The sequence below is a fragment of the Amyelois transitella genome, chromosome 3, assembly GCF_032362555.1.
Source record: "Amyelois transitella isolate CPQ chromosome 3, ilAmyTran1.1, whole genome shotgun sequence".
Classification (NCBI taxonomy): Eukaryota; Metazoa; Arthropoda; class Insecta; order Lepidoptera; family Pyralidae; genus Amyelois; species Amyelois transitella.
In genome coordinates this window covers 634,795-658,506 of record NC_083506.1, presented here as the reverse complement: position 1 = coordinate 658,506, position 23,712 = coordinate 634,795, and the positions used below count along the sequence as shown (strand labels likewise).

The 23,712-nt window shown below is 35.1% G+C and overlaps 1 protein-coding gene across 1 annotated transcript; it reads left to right on the top strand.

The window, feature by feature from the left end:
* The first annotated feature begins 10,897 nt into the window (after positions 1-10,897).
* LOC106133342 (hairy/enhancer-of-split related with YRPW motif protein) lies at positions 10,898-19,498 on the top strand. Its single transcript, XM_013333043.2, has 3 exons — positions 10,898-11,082; positions 13,137-13,345; positions 18,978-19,498. Exons 1-3 carry the CDS (start codon positions 10,919-10,921, stop codon positions 19,496-19,498), a joined length of 894 nt encoding a protein of 297 aa, XP_013188497.2. The 5' UTR covers positions 10,898-10,918.
* Positions 19,499-23,712: the final 4,214 nt, after the last annotated feature.

Below are 23,712 nucleotides of genomic sequence, written 5' to 3'. Positions count from 1 at the left end.
ATTATTCTTGATAGAGACGTTTACGTAATTAAGCATTACGAGGCAATCATGCGTTAAATAACTCCCGTTAATAACCTAATTAACATTTCCTATTTTCGAAGCTCACCTGTGTGTCGCATCCAAATTCGAGCTTAAACGAAAAGCCCTCTAATCAGTGGGACCCACACACATGGGTAAAGAGCTTTATGTTCCACGCAAGTTATGTGAGGAGTTAATTAGTGTTGGTTTAATTTATTTTAGCGTTAATCTAAATAGCCGTAGAGGACGAAATTTTGTCCTTTGCAGAGACATATATTGAAGATATGTAGTCGATTTTTATAGGAACTGTAAAAGTTCAATAAGAAGAATGAAAGTTTTACATACAGACGTATTGTAGGCTGAGCCAACAACCTTGAGAAGACTGATGGGCTACGTTCCGCTGTTGCTAACCCATCGCCTAAAAAAAGAAACACAAATAGAAAAGACTCCTTATGAAAAATTTAAGAATATTTTTCAATCATCATACATCAGTATCATTAAATCAGTAGTTAGATACTCTTAAACATGTGTACTTAATGCTAATAGCATTCTGAACCAGTCTCAGAAATTCTTTCTTCTAGCTTTCAAATATGAATGATTGTATTCCGTTATAGATTTGAACCACGCAAAAAAAGGCAAAGATATTACATTATGTTACCAACACCAACTCGATTTCTTTATTAGTAGGTAGGTACCTAGATTTTTACGATTAGGATAGGAGTCACTTCATACGACCTTCACCGATCTACATACTTATATAATAGTCACGTCTATATCCCTTACGGGGTAAACAGAGCCAACAGTCTTGAAAAGACTGAATGGCCACGTTCAGCTATTTGGCTTAATGATAGAATTGAGATTCAAATAGTGACAGGTTGCTAACCCATCGCCTAAAAAAGAATCCCAAGTTTGTAAGCCTATCCTTTAGTCGCCTTTTACGACATCCATGGAAAAGAGATGGAGTGGTCCTATTCTTTGTATTGGTGCCGGGAACCACACGACCATTAATTATTATAATGTCTGCTTAATTATTTAACATACAAAACCATAGACTAAAAGTAATAAAAATTCCAATAACTTACACATTTAAATTCACATTGCTACCAATAGCCGATTAATCGCAGAAATAATCACTGATATGATAACCCACCCCCGTTATCCACCCCTCATTCACACGGGAACCAAAATAAAACCCAACTAACCCTACACAAAAACAACCCATATTAGTCTTTCATTCTTTGCAATAAAGCTTACTAAATGTGCAAATAGAATTTGCTGTTATGTAACCAATAAGAGATGCATATAGGCAACCGAAATTAATCTTTTTACCTTTGTAATAAAGCTTAATAAATGTGCAAAATAAATTGGCTGTTATGTAACCAACCAAATAAAAGTATAGGTAATGTTTTTATTATGAATTGTGTTTGCACTCCGCTGGTATTGACTAAGTGTAATTGTTTGGGTAGGAAGGTACGGTTATCCACTTGTAATGTGTGGGAAACAGTTACCTCGAGGGTCGTGTGTTTGATTCCCGAGATTTCATTACCTTTTAATATTAGCTTTTAATATTAAAAATGTTTATTTTCAGTTAGGTTATTTAAAACCTATTTCTAGATTAGATGGGACATCAGCTGAACGTGGCATTTCAGTCTTTTCGAGACTGATGGCTCTGTCTATCCTTTGGGGGATTATAATTATGTATACAACCTATGTATTAGTTAGGTAAAATATAAATTTTCTTGATGTGATGGTACAAAGCGGTAAAATGTCAGTTCATTTTCAAGGACCCGAGTTCCAATCCCAGTCAAATAATGATTCCTTCTTGTATATCGTATTTACTTACATTAGTTTTAATGGTCTTGTCTTGTTATTAAATACAAAATACCTAAACTCCATTTTCTATCCAATAATAATCTCAAATTATACAATGAAAAATGACATGACATAATGTAACAGACAAAATTGAAATACCTACGTGTTATATTTTTAGACACGACGTCGTCAAATTGATATTAGCCTACGTTAGCAAATGTTGGAGCAGGTCATAGTCGTTGCCCTCTAAGACGCATGTCATCTACGTAAAAGTGATTCAATTTGAGGCTTTTCAAATTTTACTATTTATGAATACTACAGGTATTTGACGTCTAAGTAACGTAGCTTTATTTTATCTCCGACGTTTCAGTCGCTCGGTGACTATGGATCATTGTAACATGATTCAAAACGTCCGAGATAAAATAAAGGTATGTTACGTGCGCGTTTAATACCTGCAGATAGTATTTATAAATAGAATAATGCAATGCAAAAGTTTCAAATCAGTTATTTTCAATATGTTATTGAATATTTTCGAATCCCGGCCGGAGCATGACGATATGATGATGTTTTTTTTATAAGTATTTAACATAAAATATAGATGGCATCTTTAGTTAGTAGGTACTTATACTATAACACAACTTAGGTACGTAGGGTGATTGCCTAAACATATGTACATATAATCACGTCTATATCCCTTGCGGGGTAAACAGAGCCAACAGTCTTGAAGAGACTGATAGGCCACAATCAGCTTTTTGGCTTTAAGATAGAATTGATTGCTTAAATCTGTTCTATATTCTTTTTGCGGTATTTAACCAGTTTTTTTATGGAGTTTAATCATAGGATTTTATTTTATACAGGTACTATTGTCACGATTAGAACACCCAGGGCCATTTTATTAAAACGTACCTATCTTAAAAGCCTTAATCAAAACAACGCAATCCATCACACAAACTCAAAACAAACAAGGTTTACTCATAACGATAACATTAAAAGAAAAATATTGGCAACCTTACCTTCTTAAATTCTATAGAAATCGGAATAAAAACTACTTCTACGTCAAATCCCTACGAAAGCAAACAGCCAATCAAATTCGCATAATTTATTAAAACTACCCGATGATCACACGGACAAAAGTGCCGTTTTGCGACAACCACTCAACAATAGCACCCCACAATAGTTCTGTAGTCGGGTAGCACCTGCCGAAAAGTCCCACCGACGCTTCTCACGCCTACAAAAAACGGGTTGAAGTTAAAAAAATACGAGCACTTTTTGTATGTAAGGTTAAGAAACATTGTTTGGTTTTTAAGTAAGTAGTTTATTTATTTGCCTATACTAGATTTGCGCTTCATTTGATTTCCATCATCAAACCATACAGCTGAAGACATAAAGTTTTTCTGTCGGCTCCGTCTACCCCGTAAATGATAAAGACAAGATTATGTAAGTATATTTGCCCGTAACTTCGTCAACGTTATGTGATTATTAACGGTTCGCATTTAGGTGCAACTTTCTACCCCAATAGCCTCTCCCTTTCTCACTCTTTTATTCCAACGCTCAGATCAGATAAAGAGAGCATGTAATTACATGCTAAGAGCTAAAAATATTTTCGTTTAAGTTCCTAGGAACAGGTGGTCGAACGGTTAAACTAACTGATTAAAAAGCGTGATGCGATGGTTCTAATCGCGTATTGGTTATAATATGACTTTATTAACTTATTTGAAAAAAAGGCGTGATTTTTTGTACGTATGTATGTAACCTTATTTGGTAACCTAAGCTCTTTCGGAGAGAGAAAAATATAAATTACTAACTGTCCCGGCAAACGTTGTCTTGCCATATAAATAATTTTTAAGTAATTTCTAATTAAAAAAATGTTAGGGGCTTCTCGGACCTACTCAATATGCTCACAAAATTTCACGAGAATCGGTCAAGCCGTTTCGGAAGAGTACGGGAACGAACATTGTGATATGATAATTTTGTATATAAGATGATCCCAATCAGTTCCTCGGCAAAGGTTGACTTGATCAAGGCTCATGGTCATTTGTGGACCCCGGGCTCCTCTCCAGAGAGCTGAGGATGCTATCCAGACCCACTCCAGAAGGATGACGCCATACTTATAAAGGTATGACAATGATTTTGGGTGACTAACACCAACCGTCTTGAAATTGTACCAAAAAATACACATACATACATAAAAATCACGCCTCTATCCCAGAGGAGTAGCCAGAGACTACATCTTTCCACTTGCCACGATCATTGCACACTTCCTTCGCTTCATCCACATTCATAACTCTCATCATGCAAGCTCGGCGGTTTCGGGTACGTTTGACCTAAAAATTGCCATTTTTTTTCTTTTTCACGGCTCTTATATCAATAACAAAGGGTTTCTTCACGATTTTGGGCAACTTCGACATGCCAAAGCGCACAAAAACGGATTACCGAAGTTGACAATGGCCGGTGCATTGGATTGACTCCTTTTGAAATAGAATCTGATGGGATTAAACTTGGGAAGAGAAGGCGCTTTGTTGAAGAGCTTCGATAAAACGTGTTGTAGTGTTAAAAATCGGTTTACAAAAAATCTGTTCTTTAAGAGGTTATGTATTGTACAATGTCGTAACACTAAACACATAACCCTTGCGGGGCAGACAGAGCCAACAGTCATCAAAAGACTTATAGGCCACGTTCAGCGTTTTGGCTTAATAATAGAATTGAGATTCAAATAAAGACAGGTTGCTAGCCCATCGCCTAAAGGAAGAATCCCAAGTTTATAAGCCTATCCCTTAGTCGCCTTTTACGAAATCCATGGGTAAGGGATGGAGTGGTCCTATTGTTTTATATATTGGTGCCGGGAACCACACGGCACTATTTGTAAGAGGAATTAATTGTTAATATTGAACAATACTAAGAATTAATTCCTCACACAGTTAAACAAAGACAAAGTACACTTGACACCAGAAGTGTGAAAGTAAGAGGCACCGCCGCGACCACGCGACCGCCGCGCGACAGTCGCACGACCACAGTCCGACCACCGCGCGACCGCGTGGCGACCACGTGCGCAGGCGCAGGTCGCGTGTACCGGAGATAGGCTATAATAATTAGGATGCTCATTTGTATAGAGATTTTATGTAGGTCAGTTGTGCTTTTATATTTCGCAGAGCGCCGGTGGTCCAACGGTTAAGGTGCCAAATAAATGTCTCATCTCTTTCCCATGAATGTCGTAAAAGGCGACTAAGGAATAGGCGGGTCATTCCACAATAATAGTACCACTCATTGTCCGCAACACCTTTCACATAGTACAATTAGTAATATTTTGTAACAAAATTGTTAAATAACAGCTCGAAATGTGTTTTATTTAGTACAGATATATTTAGGAATATATATATTAAAAATAAATTTGAAATCTCTCATTAAGTCCCCGAAATATCAGTCCCTAGGCATGTCCGCACTCCAAAATTTTATGTTTGGGCACACATATTTATAGATACATCAACTGTATACTTTATTTGCTTTAACCACTGTCTAGTTTATCATATTTACACCAAATTTTATTCATATTTTGTAGTTTAAATAAAAAATAAAACAATTTTTTAAAGTTAATAAAGTGTCCTCGATTTAATACGTCATTCCCTAGCCAGACCAAGATTTTAAAATTTAGCGCACTAATATGAATAAAGAGTGAATGACATGTAGTCGATTTTATAGTACGGCACCAATTTATCCATAGACCATAGTCGCTGAGAGGCGGCCATTTTGTAAATTAGTGCGAACGCGGCAGTTGTTGCGGAAGCACGTGTGGATCCAGTCACTTTGTCATTCCCTCGGTGAGTAGTTTTATTGTTCATAATAGGTAATTGATGATAATTAAACAATATTTACGTGTGATTTTTCGGTCTTCTACGATACATCGTTTTGAACAGCTTGAATTAGAGTTTTAACCTGCATTTGTCTTAAGTTTTACTCCAAATCGTCAGTCCCTGGACCATCAGGCCCTAGCTTTTAACTGTGCTAGGGACTGACGGATATAGCTAGGGAATGACGATAATTATATATTATGATATTAACAAAATATTTAAATCTAGATTAAAAGCGAAATGAACTAAAAACTTTGTGAAAAGATATTAGGGGACAAAAAAGTCTTATTTTATATAAGAAACTTAACCCTAAATGACTTTTTTTATGTTGTTAATATCAATGCAGTATTATTCATTTTAATAAACATTTTATATCTTTAATAAAATGAATAATACTACATTTAACGATTGGCTTTTTTATTTTGAGTTTAGAATAATTATAATGTGTTTGTGGTTGTTGGTCATATAATTAAGCATGAATGAATTTTTCCATTTTGCAGAAAAATGCCACCAAAAAAGAAACCAAAATTATCCAAAGAGGATATAGCCCTTAAAAAATCAGCCGCCGCAAAAGCTCGATTGGAAAAAATCAAGAGTGATCCAATTCTGTTGGCAGAATACAAAGAGAAAGAAAGACAGAAATATTTAAAAAAGAAAGAGAAGGGACAACGTAAGTCTATTCAGGATATGACCCCACGCGAGCAGAGAAAAATTAGAAAAAAATGGAAGAAATATTCTACTGATTACAGAAAGAAGAAAACAATTACAAAAGACTGTGAGAATTATGTTGCTCAGAATACGCCACCTACATCTGAAAATGAAGAAAATATAGCTCCAGAACCACAGATCATTAATTACAATAACGAAGACCTTAGACAAGTGGAAGCTAAAAGAAGAAGTCGACATCAACGGAAGATAAGAAATAAAGTGTTACAGGAAAAATGTGCAATTATTGATAAGTTAAAGAAGAAACTTAATACTCAACAGAAGAAATACAGTAGACTGAAACGAAAAATGAAGAAAGCGAAGAAATTGCTCACACCTAAAAGTAAAATAGAACAAATGGCCGAAGATCCTAACTAAAGTAGAGAACTGGTCAAAAAGGCTTTATTTGGTGAAATTTTGCAAGCTCAAATTACAGAGAATATTTCAAAAGCTCGATCTCATCAAGAAAAATCCAACTTCAAACTTTTGTCTGGTCCCAAAGTAGAAAAATATAAACTTTGGCGACAAGGGTGTAACTCTTTGTTGTATAACAAGATTCGGCGCAAAACTATTAAACGTAGTGAGAAAACTAAGAAAGATTTTATAGTTGAAATGGTTCACAGATTTTATGAAGACGATAGCATTAGTCGCGCTGCAGCTGGCAAAAAGGAGTGCATTACTCGCAATAAAATCAAAAAACAAAAACGGTATTTGCTAGACTCATTGGAAAATATACACCAAAAGTTTCTTCAAACAAAGACATTGACAATTGGATATTCACTGTTTTGTAGATTACGTCAATTTTGGGTTGTAAAACCTACCCCTAAACTAACAGCTCGCGATACTTGTGCCTGCATAATACATGAAAATATGAATCTAAAATTGTCTACTTTAAAAAAAATCTAAGATTCTGCACTTCGACAATTATCAAACAGGATTACAGATACTTTATTGCAATCGTTATTCCGAAAAATGCTTATTGAGACAGTGTAACGGTTGCTCTACTAAAGTTACTTTCCTTAAAGTATGCAATAAAGAAGGGAACTTATTTAAGTTAGACGAAGGTGATGTCGCAGACGTACTTTATGAAGATGTAATTGGAAAACTGTCGATGCCCAGTTTGATTGTCAAAGGTGATTTATGGTTTTAAAAAGGCTATAAACGTTTTTGAAAAGTGAGATTATTTTATATATATTGTTAAGTCTTCTATGTTACTAAATAATGATACAGAGAAACTGATACGTCCAAATACTAAGGCTGAATATCATAATACTTAAAGATTTTGTTTGTCTTTGATTAGTTAGAATGTTGATTTTGTTCAGTTTATTTTAGACTAAGACTATCCCGATTTTACAATAAAGTGTTAAGTAAAAAAAGTATTTAAAATGTTTTGTTCTAATTACATAGGAACCTCAATTACTTTAGTAGTTAAAAGTGACTGATTATTATTAAAAAAAAGTATTACTTATTGTTATTTTGATAATAAATAGGCTAGGTTGTGGTTGTCTAAATTATACCCAACAACCAAAGAAGTGACTCACATAGCAAAGCTTGGTCAATAATTTCATTGGAAGAATTCCATTATTAATTTCATTTTTGTTAAGAAGTGTTAACGAGTTATGTTTTTTGTCTTTTTTTTTTTATAAATAAATATGATTCCAAATGCATAACCAACTTATTTCATTACAATATCACTATTGATTATCAGTCCCTAGGAATACATATCAGTCCCTAGATGCCCAATAATCAGTTCCTAACTAGAGCTGTCAGTCCATAGATGTCTAAATTGGAAAAACTACAAATTTCTCCTAAAATAAAGGATAAAATGACTGGCCCTTTTAGGTGTAAGATAGTTAATCAATTACACGTGATATACACTACTCAAGTATCCAAAAGCATCTTAAAAATCTTTAGGACAAAACTAAATCAGAATTAATCAGATTTTTGTGGAATGACCCAGGCTTACAAACTTGGGATTCTTTCTTAGGCGATGGGCTAGCAACCTGTCACTATTTGAATCTCAATTCTATCATTAAGCTAAATAGCTGAACGTGACTATTCAGTCTTTTCAAGACTGTTGCCTCTGTCTACCCCGCAAGGGATATAGACGTGAACATATGTATGTATGAAAGTAGTTAGGAGTTCTTTCCACGAAAATATATTGATTTTGAAGACAAATAAGACACACGTAAATGCTAGAGTAAACTATATTTCAAAAAAGTTGTATTAATTAGACCTATGTAGATTAAAAAGGCCTGATTGGTAAAATCGAAAGAAATCTTTCATTCACGTGTAAAAATTTATACTACTAATGGTGGTTCGTATTTTAATGACAATTATTCTGGCAATATAATAAAAAAAATGCTAGAAAAAGTTGCATTTTAACGTTAAATAAATTGTTACTATTGCTATTTACAAAAAACAAACAAGAAATTATAACAACATTTACAAATGTAAATACAGATTTATTTCTGTCTACCCCTTAGGCGAAGAGGCGTGATTTTATTTATATTGAATTTCCTGAAATTCAGAAAACTAAATTATAATGACTGATTTCTGTACGATTAAACATCAAATTCAAGATACGCAATACTCTGTTGATTTGAGTATTTGGATTAATTAAGATAAAATTTCTTCCTGAGACTATAGAACTCTTAGGAAATAGACTTTCAATAGATGTTTTAAAAGTTACTTTATTTATCCTGTCTTACTTTAATTGTCAATATTAAATAATAGATCAATACAATTAATTATTTATAATTTATCAACAAAATTTACCAAGCACTGGGTATTACCTATATACTTAATATACCTAACTTACAACATAATAATATATTTATTTATAAAATTGGATACAAGTTATCACTTATTGACGTCACATAACTTAAATCTAATTATATCTACTACCGCTTCCAAAGCGCATGTATAAGAAGCGGCGGAACAAACTGCACTTCAGCATTTAAGCACAGCAGCAGCAATATAAATACTAATAATAAATAAACTTAATATTTAGAAATAAAATAAAGATTCTCTAACGACTTGCCGTAAGGCTGTAAGGTTGAGATTTTTTTACTCGATGTTTTAGCAACCGGTCCTTGAATTTCATAATAGCCCAATGATTCAGGATAAAGATATATGTAGTATGTAGGTGTACACTAAAAATTATGGTTGAGAAAATGAAATTTTATAATATCCAAATTGTTTCCTTAGAACTAAGTATATAATATCAATGTTAGCCACCTGAACATAGCAAAGCCAAATTACGCAGTGTTATTTCCACGACGACTTGATTGAGAACGTTTGTTTGTAATTTAAACTTTGATCATTTTAGATATTCCTACAAAATGTAAAATGTCTTTCTAAATACTGAATACTTCTTCATGGTCCATACAGATTTTTAACAGCTAGGAAACATAATTGACTAGTTTTATAGAACCTAAGATGTCCATGGTTTTGTACAGTACTTACTTCATAATAATGAAGTCCCAACATTTTCTCTGTCTGTATGTTCGTGTTTATCTCGGTAAGTGGTGTACCTGTTTGAAATGTTGGCGTGAGGGTTTTCTGAGGAATTTCCATATTTATAAATGCTACCCGTGCGAAGCAGGGGCGGGCCGCTAGTATAAAAATTGATCTAAGTAATTACCTGGCAACAGTTTGTTTGTCTTAAAATAATTATAGATCATTCAACAAAAATGCAGTTAGTATTAATTTACTGTAATTTCTTTTAATTTTTTTAAGATAACGTTATGTTAAAGTACGACATAATTAAAAACAATTTATTTATTCCATACATACTTACATATGATTATTAAAACTATTCAAAATTACAGAAGAAAAAAACATTATTATTTAGATTTTGTTAATTTATTAGTCTCTACTAAATAAAACCCATACACACATAAAATCTACAAATTATGTCAAAAGTACATAAAAACCTACTTTGAAAATAGTTAGTGATTCGGAAAATCCCTATGTACCTACGGATCGTCCCACGCTCCAAGTCCACCCCTAATCTCACCCTAAGGCCGCATTCACACTGCTCGCGAATAAAATTGCGTTTCCTAATTGTCAAAAAGTTTCCCACCGCACGCCAGACACGCGGCCACTACCGAACGCACAAACAAACAAACACACACAATTTTCCCCATTATCACTATGAACATAAAGTTTAAAATAGTCAAATCGACATTCAAATCAATTCCTACCAATTTTAACATGGCATTTGACCCTAATCGTAAATGGAAAAAACCTCTAAACGTAACATACATACGGACTGAATTCGCATAACCAATTTTGCTTTTACACCCAACGTCAAATGCGGTCAATAACTCTCTAATGCCTTACGATAAAGTTCAAAATCCCTCAGAATATAGTAAATATTTTTTTTTATGTATACTAAAGGATAGTTAGCAATGGGGTGTGTGCGCCGAGGGTGTAGACACACGGCCACACGCGGCAATGCATTTCCTCGCCGTCGACGCACGCGCATGCACGTGCCGCGAGGATCGCGCAGATACTATCGACCTTGAGGAACCATGGAGTACCACCACCAGGGGATCCAGCAGCAACCGCCGTCGTGGGGGTACGGCTGGGGCCCCCCAGCGCCGGCCCCGGCGCCTGCGCCCGCGCAGCGAAGCAAGAGAACGCACTCGGAGAGCGAAGACGATGCGTTTTCTGAAGAAAGCAGCAAGGATGCGCAGTGAGTGTCTCGTGTTGTGTCTAGTGATATTCCAAGTGTGATTTCAAAGTCTCCTATCAGCTAAGAATGTGTCAAAGTCTGCCCGAACGTTTTAAAATAAGTTAAAGACAAAAAATAATACAGTAATAACCGAGTAAAAATCTGTGTTTTCTCTTCTAAGAAACACTCATACATATAGGCGCGTCCCTTGCGGGGTAGACAGAGCCATCTGAAAGGCTACGTTAAGCTGTATGGTGTCTTTAAACTTTTAACAAAATAAACATTTTTTAAAAGATATTTAACAAAATATTATTAAACAGCAGAAAATAATGTAAAAAGTGTCTTATAAAACCTAAAAAGTTATTTTATTTAAAATACGAATCACATAAAAATTCATGAAATAAGTTATTTGAATACAAACAGCAGTTCAACAGCTTTTAATTAAGTTCAAAAAGCGTGAGAGAAAATGAAAACATATTTTTTCAAAGCAACACAAACTAATTAAGTGTATGTATGTATGTACCCTACTGTTTTTTTCATTTAAATTTGCAAAGGTCAATGTTTGCAAATTACTACTTCATATTTGCGAAGCGTGAACATTTCTTGCATCAATTCAAGCGTACCAACTTTTCAACTTTACCAGCCTATTATTTATTCATTTGTTTACACATTTTTTTTTATTTATGAGTATATGAGTTAAATAATTATTAAAAAGACAATATTGAAAAAAAAAATCATGATTTGTATCCTACTAATATTATAAATGCGAAAATTTGTGAGTATGTCAGGGGATGTCAGTATGGATGTTTGTTACTCTTTCACGCAAAAAAGTACTGAACCGATTACGATTAAATTTGATATGTAGGTAGCTGAAGACACAAAATAACATATAGTCTACTTTTTATCCCGGAGTTTTCTTGATTCCACGCGGACGAAGTCGCGGGCGGCCTCTAGTAGACTATATCTAAAATAAGAAATTTGCCAAAAAAAGTACTCAGTTATGAGATGAATGAAAATACCTACAGACGCCTACATACAGAAATTAAGGGCACAGTAACAAATATTATTATTATATACAGCTTTATACTTTCATACCTCTAAATTATGGAAATGTTTCCCGTTTCCCGTTTATAGGGAACCTCACCGCTGTTTTATGACATGTAGGGTTTAATATACATATAATCATATTCTTTATGGTCCAATAAGATTCTAATAAGAATAAAAAATACTATAAAAAATATTCTTCCACATAAAAGTCGTAGCTTCGTAGCGTTTTGCGTAGCGGCGTAGAGCCTCTACGAAAGTCTACGCACGGGTTATCGCACTTTCACGAGCTTTTAACTTTTATTCTAAGCTTTTATTGCGTGCATGTCTGCAAATATACATTCATTGAAATACATTCCATTATCTGTGAGTTAGAAATGTACTTCGATTTTGTAATTATTTGAAGATTTCTATTGTTTGTGTTTATTTATGCAGCATACTTTAATTAATTACTATAATTAATTTTTTTTTGGTACTAAATAAGTATTGAATACCTACCCTTTGCACAGCATGTAAGGTGTTATTAACTTACATGCAGTCATTTATTAGATTCTGAGAGAGTAAACTAAAATGACACATACTATCTTCTACATAATTTCTTTATGTTGCACGGTCCGATATAAAATTAGTCAAACACAAAAGCAAAAAGTATTAAATTTGTAGAACAATTTTTTTTATTAATTATTATAATTAAAAGAAAAAAAAAAGTGATCCGACATGGCGCACAGACGCACCAAGTCTGAAAGCTGTCACTGAAGGAATATAGATATAAAATAAATTATATTTATGTATATTAAGACATAAAAATATGTACTATCTTATCTTATAAGAACATGCACTACGGCAGAATTTATATTAAGCATAACCCGTTTAATAACACTTTTAGCTTAAGAATTACATAAAATACAGAATTTGATATATTTATTCACAAATGAATATATTTTGATATTGAATACTTATTACATATATGTATATGATATGTGGTCGAACATCCGAAGAATCCATCTTAATTCTCCACCAAACCGTTCCAGATCTCCCGGCGGCGACTCCTGCCAGCTGATGACGAGGAAGAGGAGACGAGGTGTCATAGAGAAGAAAAGAAGAGACAGAATTAACACATCTCTTACTGAACTGAAGAGGCTGGTCCCCGCAGCCTGTGAGAAGCAGGGTAGCGCTAAGTTGGAGAAAGCAGAGATATTACAGCTAACTGTGGATCATTTAAAGATGCTGCATGCTAAAGGTTAGTTTTGTAACTTTGCCTCAAGTTATGGTCCATAAAATCACGCCTCTTTCCCGGTGGGGTAGACAGAGAGTACGTCTTTCCACTTGTCACATACATATAATCACGTCTATATCCCTTGCGGGGTAGACAGAGCCAACAGTATTGTGAAGACTGATAGGCCACGTTCAGCTAAACTTTAACTCGCTTTGAACTGCTTAAATGTAATATTTTGAAAACGCGATTTCGATACTCAACGTTGGCTTTAAAATAAGCTATAAAAAGCATATAAATAATGCAATGGCCTATGAATTAATGTACGAATGAAAAAAAAAATGGAATTCATTTAAATAATATATACTTATATAATAATACATACATACCTACATACATAAATCACGCCTCTTTCCCGGAGTCGTAGGCAGAGACCACATCTTTCCACTTGCCACGATCCCTGCATACTTCTTTCGCTTCATCCACATTCATAACTCTTTTCATGCAAGCTTTGCAAAACCAACGGTTTCGGGAGATCAAAAGAAGAGATAGTTTATTTTTTTAAATTAAATACAATACCACTACCCACTCCTACGCAGCGTTCGTATCCATATCAATCTCGGAACTGCCAATTTAAGCACCGTTGCCCCTCCCCCCTCCACGGTATCCGCTTCCTCTAGATCGACCAATTAAAATATATATAAACTCGATTCTAACGGTTCCAACATCTGTGCTTAAAAAGCAAAAGCACACGATTTGTTATGCTTTCCTGCCTTTTGATCAAGTTGCCATTTTTTGTGTTCATAACTTTTTCAACTTTCATTTCTACGGGTGCCTTTTATATCGCTCAGGTTGGTAAATTTGTCGGTCTTTAAAAAATTGTAAATCAGTTTTTTTTTATGGGATAAGCTTAACTAAGGGATAGGCTTCTAAACTTGGGATTCTTCTTTTAGGCGATGGGCTAGCAACCTGTCACAATTTGAATCTCAATTCTATCATTAAGCCTATCAGCTGAACGTAGCCTATCGGTCCGTTCAAGACTGTTGGCTCTGTTTTCGTGATTAAATGTAGGTATGTATGTATTATTTTCATAGAAACGATTAGCATAAAGAAAATAAGGAGGATAGTAAAAAAAATATAGGAAATGGTCCCAAAAATTTTTAGAATATATATATAATAAGGTAGGTAATATTTATATATATATATGTACTCGTATTACCACATGTATATCGAGATTCAAATAGTGACAGGTTGCTAGCCCAACCAAATGCCAATTTAAACTATGTATACTAAACTACTAAAGCCTATTTAAATTAAATATCTATTATCGCAAATCTAATAGTATTAATAAACAAAATAAAGTACATTATAAAAAGACCATCACATAACAGTGACAAACACCACACAAATAGATTTATTTGTGGGCGTAGCGCAAACATCTTCCGATCGACAATGGTTAAGTCCCGAAATCTGAAGTGTAGGAATAGGGAAGAGGCGACAGTCCACCTGTCAGGCCCGGAAGCGAGGCGTGGGAACGGGGGCACAGTGGGATAGTGGGATAGTGGGCAAAATGGCGTACGTTGTATGACCCGCATTTGTTTGGCATAAATTTACTTTTTAATAGCACCATTTAGCTTAATGTTTAAATTGAGATTCAAATAGGGACAGGTTGCTAGCTTATCGCCTAAAAGAAGAATCCCAAGTTTATAAGTCTATCCTTTAATCGCCTTTTACGACATCCATGGGAACGAGATGGAGTGGTCCTATTCTTTTTTTTTATTGGTGCCGGGAACCACACGGCGATACATAAAAAAATACATATACAGAGCTTTAATATTTTCAATTCAATTGAAATTCGTTTATTATCTCTTTACAAAGATCAATGCTTAAGCCTACTTAACTACTATATCAGCTATTTGGTGCTAATATAGTCGCGCTCACCGCTCGGATTTTACGTTACTTATTGAAATTAATTGATTACCTACCGTGACCATTTGATTACCTTAAACAGTTGTTCCTTCCGTCATTTTAATATTTACCTGACTGATATAATAGTTTCATGCGGTTTGTGGTTTACTCGTCCTGTCTCGTCACAATTAGTTCTGCTAATTAAATTTTACAAATAGTTAAACTTCGCCCTTAATATTTTTAGTAAAAGGTTAAAAAAAATAAGGGTAATAAATGGTAATTCTAGTATGTCAAATTTAAATTTAATAATTTTAGTTTACCATTGAAATTAATAATAATAAGTCTTAGTCTTATTTTGTATACAAAAGTGTCAAAAGATGTAAGTTGTTGGATGAGACTCAAACTACCTGTTCCAAAATATAAAGGTTTTAATTTCATCAACTAGATTAATTTATTAATATAAAAACACAGACCGTTTTATATTAATAAATTAATTTAGTTTATACTTTACATTAGATAAATTTTGATAAATTTCTTCAAAACTTCAACAGCAGTAAAATATACATTGACAACTTTGTATATTACCTATATAAAGTATTGAAAGCGTAACGCAGGGCGGTCACTTGACCACAAAAGTTCCGGCCGCAAAGCTTCTGAGCTTCCGCGAGCTTTCATTTAAAAGGTCATCGTTAGTTTACCAAACACGCAAGCTACGAGTAACTATATTTCAACATTACAATTTTGTCATACTAGCTTTTGCTTGGAGCTTTACTCCCATGAAAAAAAAACTTGTAAAAAAACAGTAGCCTATGTCATTCCTGGAGGTATTGTCCCTTATTTAGTTTTTTAGAAACTTGACAAATTAAGATATATTGAATGCCAAAATTTCAACCACAATAAAATATGTCTAGAGGTACAGCAATTTTATAATGTCACTCATCAACATAAAAGCATGTCTCAAAATCTATTTAACAAAAAAAACAAACTTGTGGGAAATCGCACAAAGACCACAAAAAGTTCACACAACTTCAGTTACCGAAGTGCTCATACTCTCACAGTCCATCCAAGTCGACCGCAATCCCTCGACGGGCGAGTGACCAAATCAAAAGGCGATCAAGGGATCGGTTACAAGGCAGGTAACGATCGGACACCTGGCGCCTAAAACAGGAAGCTACCCAGATCGCGCGATAGAGAACATGACCGGGTGTATTAGTTTTTGTCTCTTTCTATCTTGTTGGTTATGAGGTGATGGATTAGTTTTTGAATTTAAATGAGCCCGTCTGGTTCATGGAAACTTTTTTAAATAACTTGTTAAAAAGAATGAGAGGTTTTTATATTGTGCTGCCATTTTTAGACAAAACGTACGTAAGCAATTAAAGATTTTTTCTTAATTAAAAATCTTCTACTGCTTATAGTGGTGACTCCTGCCGGAGGTTGTCTTTCATTAAGATCATTCTAAATTTCGACGCTGCAACTATAAAGAGCGATTTAGTGCCCGTCTTGAACTAACAAATTAACTGTCTCACGTTATCATACAACAAATCTTGAAAGCTTTGCAAACATACCTATTCAAAATAGCATCATGTTTATCATACCAAGATACTTATACCATTCATACTTGTAAATAAATAAAATAACCCAAAATACAGCCACCTAGACTACCTCCATTAATTACATTACACACTACACTTATTACTAAACCGAATTAATCCTAAACAATTAAGATCTATATCAGATATGAACTAACAAACATATTCCATCAATCGGTAATCCGAGCTCCCGAGGGTGGGACGTGGGAACCCATTCCCGGAGACCGTCCCACTGGCCCTCAGTCGTTTGTCCCTCATTCCTGCAAGACCAGAGAGGGCCCCACCCTCCCCTATTAAGTCAATGGTAGCTTATGTTCTGCTGCTGATATGACAATTGAATTGTAATCTTTTTTTATCATGAGTTTTAGAAATTGTTGGGTGTTGAGCATACATATACATAAAATCACGCAGTTTACCGGAGGGGTAGGCAGAGACTACATCTTTCTACTTGCCACGATCTCTGCATACTTCCTTCATTAGGTACTCTCTTCATGCAAGCTCGGCGGTTTTGGGTACTCTTGACCCGACCCTTTGCTAGGACGTCCTTAATTTGATCAAGAATTATCTTAAATTAAGCACTGATATAAAAACCTAATTTCTTTTATCACAGATTCAAAACTGATGCTTTCATATTAATTACTCACATCATTTCCTTCAAAATGTAATATATTTTCTTTAAGTTATGAGCTAGTTTAGATAACACGAACATCAGTGTATGCAAGAATTATTGACTTTGCAACGATAAGTCCTTACCTCTCTGAAAAGGAGCCTGCCGAGCCGACTTTGCAACCATTTCATAATTATAAATACAAAACCTACATTGCAGCGCCTCATGTATACCATTACGAATAAAAAACAAATCTCAGGAATAAGAAAATTTCGCGTAGCATTATACTATTTAAAAATAATACAGGTATTAAACGCGCACGTAACGTACCATTATTTTATCTCAGACGTTTAGAATCAAGTTACAATGATCCGTGGTCACCAAGCGATACCTTAATAAATATTAAATTAATTTACAAACATCAGCAACAATATATCATCGATTCAACTAACTTGCATCCTTCCCGAAAAAAAGACCTAAATCTTCAAAAAATGTCAGTAGAACCTTTTTTTCTCATTAAAACATCCCTTAATCTACATTCGCATTATCCAATCACGTGTGTATTGTGGCCAAGTGACAGCCGGAAGCCAGTGGAAGGGTTGCGACACCTGCATTAGAAAAAAATAGAAAATAAATCTTAATAATGCCAAGCGAGACGGAAGGAAGGGAACCAACAATTGATAAGACCCTCAGCACTCGTAGGGTTATTTTAAAATAAGTGACTTGTAAAAGCTTAGAAACACAAGTAAACGTCGTTTTCTTTCATCTGGTCACAATTTTTTTAAAGTAAAAAATTTAAATTATTTTGGAATTCAAAAAAATTATGTATTATGTCGAGAAATATGAAATTAGTTATGAAATCAGCATCTTCAGATTTATAATATCCTATTTTGACCACTTGACATATTTGCAATGCCAACTTATGCAGCGAAAGTGTGCTTCTTAAATCAGTTTCCCTTATGCAGTTATAGACGATTGCATTTCACCCTTCGTGTCCCGGTGGCCCAGTGCCACGTCCAACCTAGCAAGACCTTCAAAATCCTCAAATTACCAACCTAATACTTATTCTTAAATATTTCGCGAAGGGCCCAGGGGATCTCCCTGTCTGGCGCCGCGCCCTTTCGGAAGACGACCGGAACAGTGGGGTTCCGTTAAGTGTTTTGTCCTTTTTACACTTCAGATTATTTCTATCATTCGTCTCTATCTACTTGTTGCGTAAGGGTGCGATGAATGAACTGTTGTTTTCTTGATTTGGAGCGATTTCTTTGTCTGGTTGAACATATGCGCTTGCGATATTGGTCACAATTTTACAGATTTGCATAATAATGTAGCTAGGTCTTTATCTTTCCCTGTTTTATTGCCCACCTGGTGTGGAGATGTAAACATTTTATTAAATTAAGATATTTTGAATTATCTCCACGAGGTTTAGAGGCCTTAGGATTCCTGGAGTGGGCTCATGTTAAGTGTAAAATTTTACTGTTATTGTACCTTCAAAGCTTTCTCATCAAACTGTTTATAATTTCTGTAATAACAACTAAGTTCTCCCTTGTTCCAGGTCTGGACACGTTCGCGTACGACCCTCAGAGGTACGCCATGGACTACCACAGCATCGGCTTCCGGGAGTGCGCAGCCGAAGTCGCCCGGTACCTCGTCAGTTGCGAAGGTCTAGACATACAAGATCCTTTAAGACTCCGGCTCATGAGTCACCTCCAATGCTTCGCTGCCCAAAGAGAGTTAGCTGCCAAATCAGCTAATTGGGGCTACCCTCAGTACCCTTCAGCTCCTGTAGCGCAATCCCAACATGGTTACACAGAGTTGGGTCCTCGACAGGAACCAGTACCTATAACGACGGCAGCACCCACAGTAGCTGCTCCAACGGCCATTGCTGCACCTCTAACAGCAGCTCCAAGCTACCCCCACTACCCAGCTCCCCCAGCGCCCCCCGGACCTCCAGGACCTCATCCCGCCCCCCCTGCGCCTCACTACCCCACCCCCTATCCACACCATCCAACGCACCAGTATTCACAAAATTCGTCAAAACCGTATAGGCCATGGGGCGCGGAGCTAGCGTATTAGAATTAATGAGATCTTTTGATTCTTTTATAGTGAAATTTTATATCATTTAGAGATTCCTTAGCCTTTTGTTTCTCATAAATTTGGATGAGAAAAAAAAACAGCACATCACAGAAATGTGAATATTTCAAAAGGCAAATATATTACGATTTATTAATTTCATTATTAATTAAGAATCAATAGACATCGTTTTATAGATCTCAGAGTTTAAAAGTATAAATATAACTATTTTTGGAGACTGCCGTTGTATTATATTGCAAGTTTATACAAATATACTTATTAGTTGTGTGATAGCAAATATAGTATATGAAATAAGTTTATTTAAAAGTCACTAGCTTTATTGTTTTCTATTTGGAGTATGTATATAAAATGTATGTACAATTATGTACGTACACGCGGTGTTTTTATAAATAGATATAATAATGACTAAGTGTTCTGAAATACTATAATTCCAAGCTATGGTTGTGAAAATAATTAGTAAGTTATATAATTGAAAATATGGCATTGTATTGTTGACATTTTTATTTTACACCAGTGTGTACATTAACATCATAGTAATAATAATTACAATCTAATAATTATTACTATAAATAAATAATTAATACTGCAATACATTTTGATTAGATTATTATATATCTTTGGTCGATTGCTGTCTTGAAATCTTTGAGAATAAGAATTGAGTTAATATACTAGCAGAATCCATAATTAATTACTAACAAATTATAACGTATTTTTAATTAATTTAACAAAAAGATTTATATTGAAAAAGAAATGAAAAGATTTAGTTAGCCTCAAAATAATTTAGAGACTTTTGTTTCGAGATACTAACTCAACGATACTTTAATTTTAATAATCTTAAAAATATAATTTTTTTTTTTGCTTTCTCTCCAATTTCATTGCAAGCAAAGTGTGAACTGTAAATCTTACATAAATTATTGTAAATAAAAATTACATGTAAATATAAAAACAAAGAGAATTAAATTATTTTCTATACTTTTATCTTTTAATTCAACAACACCTGTTAAATTTCACCGTTGACCTCAACGACTGTTTATTGACTATATAATTGTAGCAGGTGTTAACTGCATGTAATTAAAAAATGCCCTTTCCCCCTTAGCAAACTGTATTAACCTTTAGTCGTCATTGAAACATGTGCGGAACAGAGATGTTTAAACATAAGGCTTCCGTTTTTGTCATTTAGCCCCAAAAAGTAAGTTGAAAATATTAAATTTCTTTTATCATAATTTCAAAAAATTAAACTTCACAAATTAACTTATGATCATTAGAAAAACCAGATCCATTATATTTACAAAAAACATTAGTCAGGATTTTAAGAAATATTTTATTTTATACGATTTATATTTTCATTTAAGAAAATTAATGCAAATAAAATTATGAAAGACCTACATTCTTTCACATATAGGAATTTTAATAATAACTTGCCGTTTTGCCAAGCGTGTTATTACAGTCCGCTTCGCTAATGGCTCTGACCAGATGTCCTTAAAGGGTCGAAGGGCTAACTATTGGAATAAATTCAATACTGTGGCCGCTTCTACGCTATGGGATATCACCACCCCTATGTTTCCCACGAACGCCCTCTCTTTCACTCACACCGAGAAAATATAGCCGTCTCACTCTTTAGTTCCGTAGGAAGAAGCGGGGTGCAAAAAGCGTGTTTTTGTCTGTTCGTGTGTGAGCCGTGTGGCGGTATTTGGTTGTTTAATTGTAGGAAGTGGGTGTGCATTCACCTTTATAACGGTGAAATGGGACCATTATAAAGAGATCAGATTGTATCCTTCCGGTTTATATCAGGATTCATTCGTTTCTTGATATAGCGGACAAAATGTAGGAGAGCCGCCTGCGCTGGTGCGGCCATCTTGCGGACACCAGCAGACTACTTGGGGAACAGATGTCTGACCTTAGCGCCTCTGTTGGGCTCAGGTAAAAGAGGCAGGCCTTAAAGATCATGGCTGGACGTCGCAAATGATGTAATGCAAGCCAATGGACTGAAATTCGAGGACGTCGAAGGACCGAGTGGAGAGAGAAAAGACGCGAAGCAATTCTGTGGAGAGTGCAATCGGGAACACGCAGAGATGAGAGAGAGATCTAGCCAAAAGATAGAGAGATCCCTCGCCCATTAGAGGGGACACGACCAAATCAAAACTTAAGGATGAATAAGAAGATTTAAGGAAAAATTTGAAACCAAAAACGAGTGAAACGAACAAAAAAAGTATACATCCATACACATAATCACGTCTGTATGCCTAGCAGGGTAGACAGAGCCACCGGTCTTGAAAAGACTGATAGGCCACGTTCAGCTGTTTGACTTAATGCCAGATTGATAAGCTTATAAACTTGGGAGTCTTCTTTTAGGCGACGGGCTAGCAACCTGTCACTTTATATGAATCTCAATTCTATCAGAAAACCAAACAGCTGAACGTGGCCTATCAGTATTTTCAAGACTGTTGGCTCTGCCTACCCTGCAAGGGGTATACATAAGTACATAAAAATCACGCTTCTTTCCCGGAGGGGTAGGCATATACTACCTATTTCCACTTGCCACGATCTCTGCATACTTCCTTCGCTTCATCCACATTCATAACTCTTCATGCAAGCTCGGCGGTTTCGGGTACTCTTGACCTGACCCTTCACCAAGACGTCCACGTTTACGTTTGTTTACTTTTGCAAGGGATATAGACGTGATTATATGTACTAGCTTTTGCCCGCGGCTTCGCCCACGCATATTTATTTTAGATTATAAGGGAATTATTATTATTTTAATCCAACCGTAAATTTAAATCTAAAATTTTAAGTAATTATCCCACACTAAAAATGACGAAGTTTCATACAAACTTGCAACCCCTATTTCACCCCCTTAGAAATAGAATTTACAAAAATCCTTTCTTAGTGGATCTCTCCTAATTAAAATCTACCTTTCTGTCAAATTTCATCTTTATTGGCTCAGTAGATTTCGAGTTTTCGTGATTCCTAAGTGAGTGTTTTTCGCTTTTATAAATATAGATAGATGTATGATCATGATCAACAGGATACTAAATAACAGACAGAACAGCGTCGTTGACACCTCGTTTGGCATTGGTATGATTGAATGTGATCACTTGATTGTGTTGTGTATTGTCGCGTCTATTGGATAACCACAATATGTCGTCAATCAAAAACGGACTAGCAAAATGGAGCAATAAAACCTGCGGATATAATGGCCGACAGGTAAATTGAATTTTATCTTGCATAAGGCCGTGCGGTTCCCGATATTTAAGAATAGGACAATTCTATTTTTCACATGTATGTTGTACAAGACGACTAAGGGAAAGGATAATTAACTTGAGGTTTTTCGATGGAGTGAGATGGATTGAGATTCAAATAGCTAAATATTTGAATCTCAATCCCATCATTTAGGCATACAAACTTCATGCCACATCCTTTAGCCGCCTTAAACGACATCAATTGTAAAATGATGAAGTGGTCCTATTATTTTATCTTTTGATGCTGGGAACCACACGGCACCTTTCGATAACCATTTTATGGTGACCTGAAGATGTCAAGTTACAATCGGTACAAAAGGACCACTTTGTGTCGGCATTCTTTGTGACATGACAACAACACGTCACACGTATTGTACGGTGAGTATTAATAGTTTAATAGGCATTCATTGCGTACTCTGCGCCTGCGACGATCTTGAGTACGATATGGCACCGCTTGGGTAATTGTATTCTTTGACCTCTCCAGGATTAAGTGGAGATTATTTGTATATTTTTTTTCACGTGTGGCACGAGATATTCATTGTGGTTTAGGGTTTAAAATTGTTGTTTACAATTTCATATGGTGGATTAAAGATACTTTCATATGTATGAGCATACATACATACAGACATGAACTATGTAGACTCAAATAGAACAAAATACTCAAAAAACTTCATACATATGGTCACGTATAAATTCCTTGTGGCCTAGACAAAGCCAACAGTCTTGAAAATACTGAATGGCCACGTTCAGCTATTTGGCTTAATGATAGAATTGAGATTCAAATAGTGACAGGTTGCTAGCTCATCGCCTAAAAAAGAATCCAAAATGTATAAACCTATCCTTTAGTCGCCTTTTACGACATCCATGGGAAAGAGATGGAATGGTCCTATTCTTTTTGTATTGGTGCTGGGAACCACACGGTAATATAATTTAACTGGTTTTTAATTGAGGCACACC